The sequence below is a fragment of the Anomalospiza imberbis genome, chromosome 11 (assembly GCF_031753505.1).
Source record: "Anomalospiza imberbis isolate Cuckoo-Finch-1a 21T00152 chromosome 11, ASM3175350v1, whole genome shotgun sequence".
Classification (NCBI taxonomy): domain Eukaryota; kingdom Metazoa; phylum Chordata; class Aves; order Passeriformes; family Viduidae; genus Anomalospiza; species Anomalospiza imberbis.
In genome coordinates, this window is record NC_089691.1 from 3,953,011 (window position 1) to 3,966,641 (window position 13,631).

The 13,631-nt window shown below is 48.1% G+C and overlaps 1 protein-coding gene across 1 annotated transcript; it reads right to left on the reverse strand.

The window, feature by feature from the left end:
- Nucleotides 1–419: 419 nt before the first annotated feature.
- Nucleotides 420–8,848, reverse strand: TSEN2 (tRNA splicing endonuclease subunit 2). Its single transcript, XM_068201500.1, has 11 exons — nucleotides 8,527–8,848; nucleotides 7,676–7,757; nucleotides 6,958–6,994; nucleotides 4,743–5,247; nucleotides 4,569–4,646; nucleotides 4,050–4,100; nucleotides 3,299–3,437; nucleotides 2,235–2,271; nucleotides 1,497–1,608; nucleotides 1,043–1,132; nucleotides 420–614 (listed from the first exon to the last, which is right to left on the reverse strand). Exons 1-11 carry the CDS (start codon nucleotides 8,698–8,700, stop codon nucleotides 555–557), a joined length of 1,365 nt encoding a protein of 454 aa, XP_068057601.1. The 5' UTR covers nucleotides 8,701–8,848; the 3' UTR covers nucleotides 420–554.
- Nucleotides 8,849–13,631: the final 4,783 nt, after the last annotated feature.

The window sequence follows — 13,631 nt, forward strand, 5'->3', positions numbered from 1 at the left end:
TCTTTTTCCACTCTGAACTGCAGGGTAAAGGAAAGAAGCCAAGGTGGAATTCAGATACCTGAATGTGAAGCTGCAAATCCCAAGGGAATTCTCACCCAGATGGGGAAAGGTGCCCAGGCCCCAGAATAAATTTAAATTCTGGAAAGAGTGCCTCAATTCTGAGCTGTGATTGTAAAATTAAGTTCCAGAGTCCCAGCTGCAACAACCAAACCTCTCTCCAAATCCAAATCTGAATTCACCACAATGGTGAAGTCAGGTTTGTGCTGCCGTAATATCAGAAATACTGTTCCTAATGACAGCAGTGTAGCCACCACTCAAACATGCATCTTTTTGTCTTATATTTTGAGTTGGGACACAGATTTTCATCTGTTCACTCACATTTTTCAGTAAAACATTCTCTCCAGTAAACATGCTACACCTCATTTTAAACAGCATTTATACACACCAAGTGAGTGTGGTGGTAGGAAGTGTTCAGGGCCAACAGTTGATCACGAGATCAGGTAAAAAACAACAAGAAGCAGTTTTTAAAAAGTGAGGTTTTCTTGTGCAGTCAGTTAAAATTCATCCTGCTCACTGCGCTCACGGGAGGAAACCCAACGAGACACGATCAGCTCCTGAAAGAAAACCCAGCAATTATTAAGGAAAACAACCCCAAAAGCTACAGAAAATCAGTGAGGGATGGGGACTAGGTCTGTAAAACTGATGTGTATTATGTGGCCACTGAGATATTTTAGATGACTCTGTTTGCTCCTGAAGAGAGCTGAACGCTCACACACTTTTCCCCTTTTATTTCTGACCTTACCTTAGCCCTGCCATCTCCACAAGTTTTTTAGGAATCCCTAAATGCTTACATGCATGGTATCAGCAACATTCCCATTCAGACAGGAGAGATTAAGTTTATAGAGATCCTGCACTGCACTTTGCATGACTTGGAGCATGAAGGAATTTAATTTTATCGCAGCCACACGTACAAAACCCAAATCAAGCCAAAGAAGGCGGCACAGTTCTCCCAAGGAGCTGTAAAAAAGCAGGAACCACTCACCTGAACCTTGATTCTCTTCATGCACTCTGGGGTTGACATCTCCTCTGCAGTCATGTCAGAAGGTCTGATCAAGTAGCACAGCATGAGCTCCTGTGGGCAGCCAGGAAACACAGGAATTTCAGTGCATTATGGAAGCACCGTGAAGCTCACACAGAAAATCTCAGGGAAATTTCAGTCTCACTGCTCAAAAGAAAATCCTGGGAGATGGAAAGGGCTTTAAAAACAAAAGTGTCAATTAGGAAACAAGGGTCCCTTGGGTCTTGCTGTTTCTCACACAACTTTCAAGATTCCTACAAGTGGCAGAACTTTCATAATTATTATTTAACAATAATTCTCCCAGGACTGACCTGGATATTGACAAAGGAAACCTCTCTCTTCCAGCCTCACTCCAAGTCCCTGCCCTTTGGAGCCAGACTTTATCATCCCAAAGCTGGTTTTACCCCAGCACTTGTACCTTAGAAGCATTTGCAGTTGTTCTGTTCAGCCCAGACAGGGACATCCAGCTGAGGGGTCTGCGAAGGGAACCTTCAAAATTATCATCCACCAACTCAGCAATGACAGAGTAACTGGAAAACACAGCAGGCAGGACAATCACAGAAAGGAAATTGGCATTTTCTGAAGACAGCTCAAGAACTAGGGGCTAAAAACTGGCATTAAACATCTGCCAGCTTGCAGGTTGCAAGCTGTGAAATTGAGTCTTTTTCTCTAAGGAAAAGAGGAGAAATACTGAAGTTGTGGATGTGCCCAACGGTGCCTTCCTTCCCCACCCTTCTGATGTTTGTAGCATTCTCTTTGTTAATGCCAAGCTGACATTTATAACCTATTTATTATCTAGGAGTTCAACCTGACTAGCCAACAAATAAAGACAATTATCATCCCTTAAAGGTTCTCCCAAATTACATAAATTATGCAGACCATGTAGTTTTCCAAGTCAGTATTACAAAATCTAATTTTTTCCCCGAGTCCATCATCATATGAGTATTAAATCTACTGCAGCTTGTGATTTTTAATGCCTGTTATTTATATACAAAGAAATGGTGTCATTTAGCCCCTCTGCTAAAAGGATTTTCACATTCTCGGTGTGAACACAACGTATTTTGAGTGATGAATATGTGCTGAACCAGTGAAGATGCTAAATTGGTGTGAGTGAAATTTAACTTAAAGAAATGAGCCAGAAACAGGAGCGTCAAACCTGGCATGGTAGAACGGGGGCCCTTTTCGATACAGCACTGAAATCAAAGAGAAACACCTCAGTCAGATCAGAGTTTCAATGGGTTTAATACCAGGGCCCATCAACATTGTCAAATGTTCTGTAAATTTTAATTACACAAGAGAAAACTTCAACTCTTCTCAATTCTGCTCAGAATTAGGTTGTCCCAGCAAGTGGAGAGGGAAGAGCAGCAGAGTGACTCAGGGCAGGGCAGTGGCAAGTCAAAGGCAAGGCAGAAGAACCAGAGGAATTAGCAATTGTTGGAGGAAAGAGTTGAGGATGGAATTTTTTGGCAGGGATGATGAATTCAGCCAGAGCTACACACTGACCTAAAGGACTTGGCTCAGCACACCCCCAAACTGTGTCACCACTTCAGCAGCATTACAACACCTGCTGGGTTGCACACATCCAAAACACCTGACTTTAATGCACGTTCTCCTGTAATAACACAGGCATTGCTGCACTGCTCATGTCGCCACGAGCTAAATGGAGTTCTTGAGTTCCTCAGCAAGGACACCACTAACTACTGCTGTAATATGAAACCCCCAACCAACAATACAAAAAAGCCAAGTCCATTCTCTAGCTCCCCCAAAAGCCCACACAAAGAAACAATCCCAGCAGTGAGTTCAGCAGAAGTCCAGCTTTCCTTAAATGGGATGAATGAGGTGCATGAACTTTAATGTGGATTGGGGTCTGGATTCAAACCCGTTATTCTGGAGACTGTCACATTAACACTGCAGGAGGTGTGTTTAGGAGAGGACAGAGAAAGTTGGGAAGGGAATTTCAGTGCAATCCTGTAGGAATTATGAACCTCATGAAACAAACCAGACCTTCCGAGCTGTGTCTTCACCTCCTGGCTATGGGATGTTCCTTTCCACTCACATCCCAACTTCACTGCTAACCCCAAATGTCCTTTGCCAACTGCAAGGAGCAAAGGCTGGCAAAGGCAAAGTCCCGCAGCTCCTCACTGAATTCTTCTCTGGAGTTCTGCCTTGCCTGGAGGAGGGGTGAGCAGGAAATGATCCCATTTTTGGGGAGGTACTCACAGAGATCCGTGCCATACTTCAGCCCCACCTTGGGCACCCAGCCCTTGCCCCTGAAGTAGTGGTAGGCCATGTAGGTGGTTTTGAAATCAGGCTTCACCTCACTGAACACTTCCCACAGCTTCACGATGCTCAGAGGCTCCTGCAAACAAGGTCACTGCACTGAGATGAACCAGCCATGCTCTGCTGCACAGCACCACAAACACCAAATACCACAGGCTGCAGCACAGAGCAGGAACTGCAGACAGTAAAACAGAATCCCTGAATTCAAGGCAGGAACCTGCTGCTCCACTTAGTGGGTCTTTTAGGCAGTTCACAATCAGTCCTGTAACACCCCTGTTAAAGGAAAGGCTGATAAATCTTCAACTAAAAGCACAGGTTTGAATTATTATGGCATTACATCAATAATAGCTTGGTAGAACTAATGTTTAAAACTCCAAGGAATTTTGCCATCTCAGGTGTGATTATTTACCATATTATTTCTCCTATATTTCCTAAGTTACAACAAAAATCCTTTCTCTGCAGACAGACAGTGCTTAATTGTATTTGTCTTGTCTAAACCTAAAGCTTTCAGACCTGTACTTCCTAAACAGAAATACCATTACTTGTAAGAAAATCTTCCCAACTCCTGTGTTTGGTATTTCCTCCTCCAGAATTAACAGCACAAATCATTGCCATACAGGTGAAGATTCAGACCAAACCATATCCAGAGAAAAAGCATCCCCAGTAATCCAAAATTAATCCAATCTCTTACCTCACCATAATAAATACTTAAACATCCCAGAGCATACACCAAGAAAAAAGCCTGAAAAAAACAAACAGAGTCAGTTTAACTGATAGATGCATTCCTCCTGTAGTATATACACAAAGCCTTGCAAGAACAAAGGCTTCATGACTTAATTTTCTACAACGTCATCCCTGCTGAAGGCATGGAGTTAAAACTGACACATAAATATAATTAGAAGCAGCAGAATTGAAACAGGATTCATAGAAATGTTGTATTCCTGGTATTTCTATATTTAGGTCCTGTCACTGGCCTCTGTGTCAGTGGGATTACTCACCTGAAGCAAACAGGATTGGACCCTATTTTTTAACCATCTCATGTAATTGTCACAGCATATTAAAGCTAAGTTTAATGACTAAGACAATCCAGGTACTTAGGAGACAAAGGACCCTGTATTTTAGAAACATATGTTAAATGACAGTGTAACATAGATTAAGGTTTATTTTTCAGATGAAAAGGAAACTAACTTGCACTGTGCTTGACACATACCTCTTCCAAGCTGAGTTGTAAATACTCAAAAATGCTAAATGGGTTTTTTCTGCATACTAATACTTCCTTCTTCACAAGCTGCAAGAAAAATTGATGATTATTAAAATGTTGAACTGGAAAAAATACTGAATTCTGAAAGTAGCTTTTTCTAACAGATTAGATCTTTTTTCTTACATTCTCTTGTGCATGAGTGGAGCCATCTTCAGGACAGGAGATGCCTTCTTCCTCCTCTTGCACCAGCACATATTCTGGAGCACATTCCCTGGAGCCCATCCCCTCCCAAGCCCTCTGCTCAGGGCTCTGCTTCCCCTCGCAGTCACAGAGCACAGGAGGGTCCCTGTGGCAGGACCCTTCAGCCATTTCCCTGGGATCCCCCTGTTCCTGGTCCCTGGAGCCACTCCCAGGATCCAGGGCTGCATCTCCTCCCTCCTCGGAGTGCCCGTTGTGACCCTCAGGGCTTTGGGCTCCCTCCCTGCCAGCAGATTTCCTGCACAGATCTGCATTTCCCGGGTCTGGGCCCCCTCTGCTGCAGCTGTCCCCAGTCTGGTCAGCCCCAGCCCCTCTGCAGAAGGGCAGCCCCAGGGGTTTGGTGTAACTCTCCAGGATTTTGGTGACAGAGCAGCTGTCGAGGCCCTGCTCCTGCAGGACACTTCGAGCCCACTGCACACGGCGCTGGTACCTGGGGAACACAAGAAACGAGGAATTCCAGGGACTGCATCCTTTCATTAACACCTTAAACCCCAGAAGGTTCAGCACAGTTCACAAACATCCCCCAGCAGCTGCTGGGCACAAATGTGATCGATGCAGTGGGGCTCCAGTTTTTTTGGGAGCTTCAGGAACACCAGGATTCTGCTGCCTCCTGTGTCTTTATTTGGCCTTTTCAATTCCCCTGGCAGCAAACAGCATTGCTGAGCCCTGAAAAGCTGCTGGGCAGGTTCAAGGAGCAGCAGCTTCACCAGGCAGGAAGTCCCTTCTCCCATGAAAGCCTTAAGCCTGAACTCCTCCTAGATTTGGAATTGGAATTGCAGGATTAAAACATGGAACAAGAGCCCTCCCACTTCAGCTTTTACACAGCCAAAGACTGAGAACAGGAGCTGCAAAACTCTGCTTTAACTGCCTTGGAAACGGCAATGGCACAGCAGAAACACCAGTGGAAAATTCTCCAGCAAAAACCACCTTTTTGAACCAAACCCCTCAGTTACATCCCTGAGGAACGACAATAATCCCATCACTGAGACATTTACAACTTTCAGCTACTCTTTCTAATAGTTTTCTATCATGACAGAGATTTAGTGCCTTTTCGGTTCCTTCTCTTGGAAAATAACATTAATTAATTATTAATAACATTTGATGTTATTAAAATAACATGAAGTCAGTTGCAACATGACTCTTCACTCTGTGAAGGTGAAAATCTTGTACAGCGTTTTTTATTTCCTTGAACAAAATCCTCAGGCAGCAATTTCAGCCCAGGTAACAAAGACATTAAATGCAAAGTCCATGTGTCAACACAAATACAAGTCCCCCTGCAAACTCCTGATAAAGCTGGATAATTCAGGGCTGTGCTCTTTTGTTACATAAAGGACACTCCTCTCTGTCCTATTATTTAATTACCATTGAGTTTGCACTTGCAGGTCTCTACTGAGGCAAAGCATTTTGTGCACCAATAAAATCACACTTTTATTGATGCTCAGCATCTGCAAGCAGCAGTAACTGGAGTAGTGTTAGCAATAATATGGCTACTGTTTTTCTTACCTAAAACTGAGAGCTGCATATTGCAATTGAGAGGATAATTTTCAAATTTAAGTCAATTTTTTTAGTTATCATAAGATTAAAACCAACTGAGTAACTCACGGGCACACACTTAATAGTTTATACACTATTTAAGCAGAAAAAAAAAAGGTGGTCCAACACTGTTTTGCTAAGTGTACAAACTACCAACGTTAACTGAGACTTAAAAAATTGGTAAAATATCAAAGTATTGTAAAAGTTCAAGAGCTGTTTCAGCTACACCATAAAAACCCAATATGGAAATGGAAGAGATATTTTAAATAGCCTGCCCCAGAAACTTCTTTTCCTGCTCCTCACCTGAAAAATGCCTATTATGCTCGTAATTGTTACTAATTAATTACCCTTTCTATGCATGCATTCAGCCTTGGCTTCTTTTCAGCAATCAACACCTACAAGCTTACACGAAAAACCACCCTGAGTATCACCCCCTACCCTATTTCTACTTCTTCTAAAGTGATTTATAAATTAAATAATGAGAAAAAAAATAGAAGCAACTCACTGTCTTAATTCATACAGCCAACAACCTGAAACCCAGTATGAGAAACAGAAACCAGAACAATCTCTTTCCTAAAAACACCAAGAAAAAAGCAGATTTACTTACTTTTGAGATGTAATTATGGGCATGTTTGTGTTAACACCTGTGTAAAGAAAAATCATACATTGTTTCATCAATAGAAAGATGGTTTTGTGTGATTTTGGTCACTGGGGTGATCTGCAGCCTAGGAACTGTCCCTGTCTTCAGTCCTCACAGCCATTTTGGTCCCAATTTTCAAGCAGGGACACAGCAGAACCAGGAAAGGTACAAATGTAATCACCTGCACAGAAAAGAACTAAATACACTTTTTTTCTCCAGACAGTTATGGAGGGACAGGATAATATCCAGTGATGGCCACTGGGACGTCACTGTCATGGGAGAGGTGAGTAAAAAATGAGTTTTTACACAAACAGCCAAGAGCAGACTGGGTGTGACTGGCTCCAAGCAGACTGAAAACTTCACCAATCCTTCCCTCATCATTTCAGGGACACCAAAATCTGCAGACTAAACCCAAGCAAAATAAGGAGGAAAAAAAGCCCCAGGATGATCCCTTTGCTTCAGTATTCCCAAGCAACAATTCAGTGAAGGTTTGGGAATTATCCACATGGATTTCAACTCTTGGATTTTTCCAAGGCACGAGAGATGGGGAGAGACAGACATCCTTCACCTGATCCAATCCAGCAGATTGTTCTTCTGCATGTAATTTATAAAAATATACCTCCAATGGGTGAGGAAAGGTGAGAAGAGCTACCAGAGCAGTGCTGAGGTCAAACAGCCCCCATACCTCTCCACTTGGCCACCAGCAGAGGATCTGAAATGCTGAACACTGGCCGGCTCCTGGAAAGGATCCCTTTTCCAAAATAGCCCTGCAAAGGACAGCAAAAACCCCAAATTATCTCATGGCACAAAAACTAACTTCTTTCCCACTAATAAAATGTGGGATGGTGAGACCAGCTGAAGAAACAGCTGAACTCCTGCAGCATTTCAGCCCTGCCTAAAGCTTGTTTAGCTGCTGGTTCAGTATTAAACACCTGATTTAACCAAGTGTTTAAACCCCATTTATCCTGGAGAGTGTTGGGTCTTCTCCCTGAATCCTAAATATTTGTTAGCCAAAACCTCCCAGCAAATGTCTGAAATGTTTGAAAAGTTTCAGGTGTTGAAAACAACACCTGAAACCAAAGAGATACCACTGCAATAGAATGCTGCTGAAATGGTACTTAGACACAAAAAAAGTGAATGCAGCTTTTTTACACAGGAATAAATCACTCTGAAGTTAAACTAATTGTACAAGCATTTATCAGACATTACTATTTCAACCTCCTGAGCTCTAAAAACAAGAAAATGCCTTGCAAAGTTGCATGAAATATTGAAAGGAGACATAAACATGAAGGCTTTGCAGCTGTTTCTTAGCTCACGATGTCACTTCATTCCAAAATTTATTTGCTTGGATAAGAAAGACTTTTCACATTTGATAAAGAATATATTTTTTTTGTACTGATTTCAGGAGAGAAGGGAAATATGGAGAACCACAGGAGTCTGAAGGGGCAGGAAAGAAAAAAGCAGCAGATTTGAACCAGTATTATGTTTTACCTGCATTTAAAACACTACAAATATTGTGCAAACAGGGTGCAGCACCTTGTTGTAGAGCTGTTCGATATCCTCAGGGTTTCTCACAATCACATTGTTGTTAATGATCTCAGCCTGGCAGAGTCTGAAATCCTTTCCCCCTACATCCACAGGGAAGGGAGCCTCGTAGGACTCAAAAACTCTTCTTTTCCTTCTTGGGGGGTGAAAAACTGCTTCTGCCATGTCTTACTTTATCCTCCTAAAAAGTGGAAAGAAAAGAATTAACATTCAGGAATTAAGGTTCAATCATTTTTTTTGTATTTCAGCAAGACCCCTCCTACAGCAGCAAATTCTCCGTGGATCCTGCAGGGTACCACAGGTTTAATTCTGCAGCTCTTACACCAAACAAACATCTCTGATCTGCCTCTGGGGCATCCCCTGCACAGCAGACAGGGACGCTCCTCAGCCCAGAGCTCGTGCAGGAAACTCCAGCAATAAAAGAGTAAAATCCACTCAGGAATAAAGCAGAGGAATGAGTGCAAAAGCAGAAACCATACGAGTGCCTAAATATGAACGGTTCCGAACAGCGTGAGCTGCAGGAGCGCCCGGGCGGCGCTCTCAGAGCGGGGTGCCACTGCTGGGCTGTGTGTGCGGGACCGGGGCTCACCGGCTCATCCTGCGGGTCCCTTCCAGCTCGGACACTCCGAGGCTCTGTCATTCGGCAGGACAGCCCCGGCCTGGCAGCACTCTCCGCCTTAAACCGGGATCCGCTGTGCCGAGGGACGGCGGGCAGCGATCCCCTCAGGGCTGCCCCGGGATCCCCTCAGGGCTGCCCCGGGATCCCCTCACGGCTACCCCGGGATCCCCTCACGGCTACCCCGGGATCCCCTCACGGCCGCCCCGGGATCCCCTCAGGGCTGCCCCGGGATCCCCTCATGGATACCCCGGGATCCCCTCACGGATACCCCGGGATCCCCTCACGGCTGCCCCGGAAGTCCCGCCGGGACGGCCGAGCCCGGCTGCAAGACCTGCACCCGGTGCCGGGGTGTCCCGGTGGGTTCGGGGGGCAGTGTCCGGTGCCGGGGTGTCCCGGTGGGTTCGGGGGGCAGTGTCCGGTGCCGGGGTGTCCCGGTGGGTTCGGGGGGCAGTGTCCGGTGCCGGGGTGTCCCGGTGGGTTCGGGGGGCAGTGTCCGGTGTCGGGGTGTCCCGGTGGGTTCGGGCAGACCGAGCTGGGCCGTTCCCGCCGCCCCCGCGCGCCACGCACCGTCACCATCACCGTCACCGCCGTGCCGCCGCCGCGCCTGCGCACTGACCCCGCGAGGGAACGGCCCCGCCCCAGCCCCGCCCGCGGGACCCGCCCCGCTCCCGGCCCCGCCCCGCTCCCGGCCCCGCCCCGCTCCCGGCCCCGCCCCGCTCCCGGCCCCGCTCCCGGCCCCGCCCCGCTCCCGGCCCCGCCCCGCTCCCGGCCCCGCTCCCGGCCCCGCCCCGCTCCCGGCCCCGCCCCGCTCCCGGCCCCGCCCCGCTCCCGGCCCCGCCCCGCTCCCGGCCCCGCTCCCGGCCCCGCCCCGCTCCCGGCCCCGCCCCGCTCCCGGCCCCGCTCCCGGCCCCGCCCCGCTCCCGGCCCCGCCCCGCTCCCGGCCCCGCTCCCGGCCCCGCCCCGCTCCCGGCCCCGCCTCGCCCCGTTCCCGCTCCCGGTCCTGCACCATCCCTGCTCCATTCTCGGCTCCGCTCCGTCCCCGGTCCCACTCCATCTCCGCCCATCGGTCCCGTTCTATTCCCGGTCCCGCTCCATCTTCGCTTGGGGGTTCGGTCCCGCTTCGTCCTAGCCCAGAGGGAGATCCGGTCCCTGCCGGGGGGTTCTGGTCCTGCCTCACCCCGGTCCCGCGCCATCCCTGGTCCAGGGGAGGTTTCGGTCCCGCTCCATCCCCGCCGTGCGGGCCCGGTGTCGCTCGGCTGTCCCGCCCTGGCAGAGGTGGGCGCGCTGCCGGTCCCGAGCGAGGGATGCTCCCGGCAGGGAAGGGCAGGGAATGTGCTCCCGGCTCCGCTGCGGGCCGTCCCCGCAGGGCCGCGCTGTGTCCCCGCCGGGGATGGCCCTCCCGGGGACGAATCACGCGGCACCGGCGGCTTTAGCGTGACCAAGTGGGAGCAGCCTTTGGAGCGAGCGATGAGATCGAGCCGGGGCAGGCGGCGCACGGGAGATGATTTATTGGCGGTGTGAGGGCGCAGGGACAATGTTCCGCTCATTTGGCTCCGGAACGAGCCCCGTGGCTCGGTGGCCACCCGGGACAAGGCACCGCTGTCCCGCCAGGTGAGGCTGATGCCGCAGCTCAGAGCCAGCTCGGCAGGACGGGCTTGTGCAGCTATAGAATAAAAGCACCTGAATAAAACACGACGCATTTTCACTATTCAGGCCCCGGCATCTCTTTTTCTACAGCTTGAGCCCTGCTTATCAAAGCCACGGTCACACCCTCACCCACGACACACCTGCTCCTGTTTTGAGGTTACCCTGGGAGGTGCCACTGTCACACCAAGAGGATCGAGACAATTTGGCTCCAGGGACACGGACTCTCAGCAGAGAATTCTGGTTCCCAACAGAGATCAGGGAATTCCCTGATGAAAAGCTGTAATAATACGTCCTTCTTAGGAGGTATTTTATCTCCCATTCCTGTTTTTTATGGTGAGCCAAAGGGCAGGCAATAGTGATTACAAGGCCAGACAGGAATTATTGCACAAAACACGAGAATATTCAGCTTGTGTCCTTACAGTTATTGCCTACAGGGGTTCACTTGATACACCAGCTCAGGACTTTTAATTTGTTTTGATGTTGATTCGAATAAAAAAATGTTGACGCCAAACCGGAGAGGGGCCTGATGTGTTCTGGTCACCAAAGTACAGAGATGCTCTGGTAACTTCAGGTTCATTCTCAGAGCTCTGCCATTAAAATACCCAAATTAAAATATTCCAGGCAACAAAATGAAAGTGACCCAGCATCAAAGATGTCACTCTGATTCAAAATTCCTTCTCAGTTGGTCAAACCAAGCCTCACTTGAATGAAAGCAGGGTTTATCTCTGCTAGCTTTATCTGGGTTTTCTCTTTGTGCAGACACATTTACTATGAGACGTTCCCTGCAGGGAGAAGCAGACAAAACACGAGGAGCTACAGGCCACTCACATTTCCTATCAGCGTGCAGCCTTGGAGGGAGCCCAGAGCCAGACTCTCAATTAACTCAGACACACTCCTGTTTCTTCAACCCATTATCTGCTCCCGTTCCTGATAAGCCCAGATCATGCTGCAGCCAGAACTTGCTGTCTGAAGGACAAGCTTCGGATGAGTCACGCCACGTTTCTTTTATCTATCAATTTATTCTATCAATAATTGTACAGACACTCTCACAAATGTCTGCAGGCTCCCTGTTTATGATGAGGCAGCAGATGAGCGGGCAGCACCCCAATGACAGGCTCTGACCTGCAGCCCTTGAGGTCACGGTGCATCCCAGGGAGTCACAAATGTCACACTGCTGTCAGGAGCCACGGGGAGAGGGACAAGGCTGAAATCACCCAGTCTAGAAATGGTAAAATGCACGGAACAGACCTGCACTGTCCTGCAGGACCACTGGAATACGGGAGGAGCAAAATAATGTTGTAGCTGTGAGTGAGGACAGCACTGAGGATTGTACCGTGTCCATCACCAGGGCTTCCCAGAGCAGGTTAAACAAATACCTTCCAGGAACAGTACGAATGAAGCTAATCCTGCCTCGGGACGCAGGGCTGCGCTAAAAGCACCGGAGATGCCTTTGCTGGCAGTTTCCAGGGCGGACTTTGCCGGCCCGGAGCGCTCCCGCCGTGCCGCAGTGCAGAGGACGGAGCTCCCCGCTGCCCTGCCGGGGCTGCAGCCCCCGAGCCACCCCCGCCTCGGCCCCGCTGGGCTCCGTCCCTGCGCTGGAACGGCAGCACGGAACAGAGAATGCCGGGCTGCCTCTGGCTGTTCCAGTGCTCTAACGCACAGCATTCAATCGCTTACTATTTCTTGATACTCAGCTGATTGATTGCATTATTAAATTAAGGTCCAAGGCAACGTCAGCTTCCTGACAAGGCTGATAGGGCTCTTCCCTAAATCACCGTGGCTGTAACCCTTCAACCCTGGCACAGTTGCCTTTGCTGCCTGACTCTCAATGCCCCATTGTTTGCACTGCCAGCCCCAGAAATTCCAGGCTATATGGATATAAATATGGATGTGATGTGGCATCCATGTCAGATCCAGTGCGTCCACAGGAACCCCTCTGAGCTCCCAGTGCCTTTCCAGGGGGAGGATGCTCCTGCTCTGTGCTGTCACAGGATTTCTCAGGCCCTGGTGGAGGAATAGATCTGAAAACCAGTTCCAGTGCAGGACGTGATCTCCCTGCCTGGCTCATTGAACTCCTCCTATGACCACACACGTGGTGATTTCCTCTAAAATCTATACAACATTTGCAACTCTGTGCTCTCAGCCTGCCTGTGGTTTGTGTCCTTCCACAAGCACTGTTTCATTGTGAAGCCCATCTGGAATCATTTGGAAGAAATATTCCCATTATAAAATAGGAGCTCATTTTGTATTATATGAACTAATATTTAACAGTCAATATTAACGAGTTGCTGTGCTATGAAGTTTCTACCCCAATAAAATGGAGTTGCCATGTGCAGGAAGGTACAGGGGGGGTTTGTTATCCAAGGTGGTTTTTTGAGTGTTTGGGGATTTTAGAGGCAGCTGGGAGTCAATTCTCAGTCCTACCTCAGCCAAAACATACAGGCCAGGTACTCCTTAGATACATATTTTACATGCTTAGGCTTACTAAAAGAAACAGAAATATCAGTCTGTAAAACTATTTGCCCATGTAGAAAGCTACTCATAAAATCATAAAATAATGATCTGTTCTTACAGTGTCTTTAGGTAATTTTGGAATCTGTGCCAAAAAAGAAAAGGGAGTCCCATGAAGTTCAAGTCATGATTTGACATTGTAATAATTTCTGTCTGGCTTTGACAGAACGTTCCTGTAAAATTTTGTTATCCCATCCGAGTTGTAATCCACAAAACCCCCATGATGACACTCTCCTTTCTGAATTTTCTTTCTCACAAGGTGATGCAGACAGCAGTGGGAGGATGGGCTGTAGTTATTTACATTAGCCAGTTCCAGTTT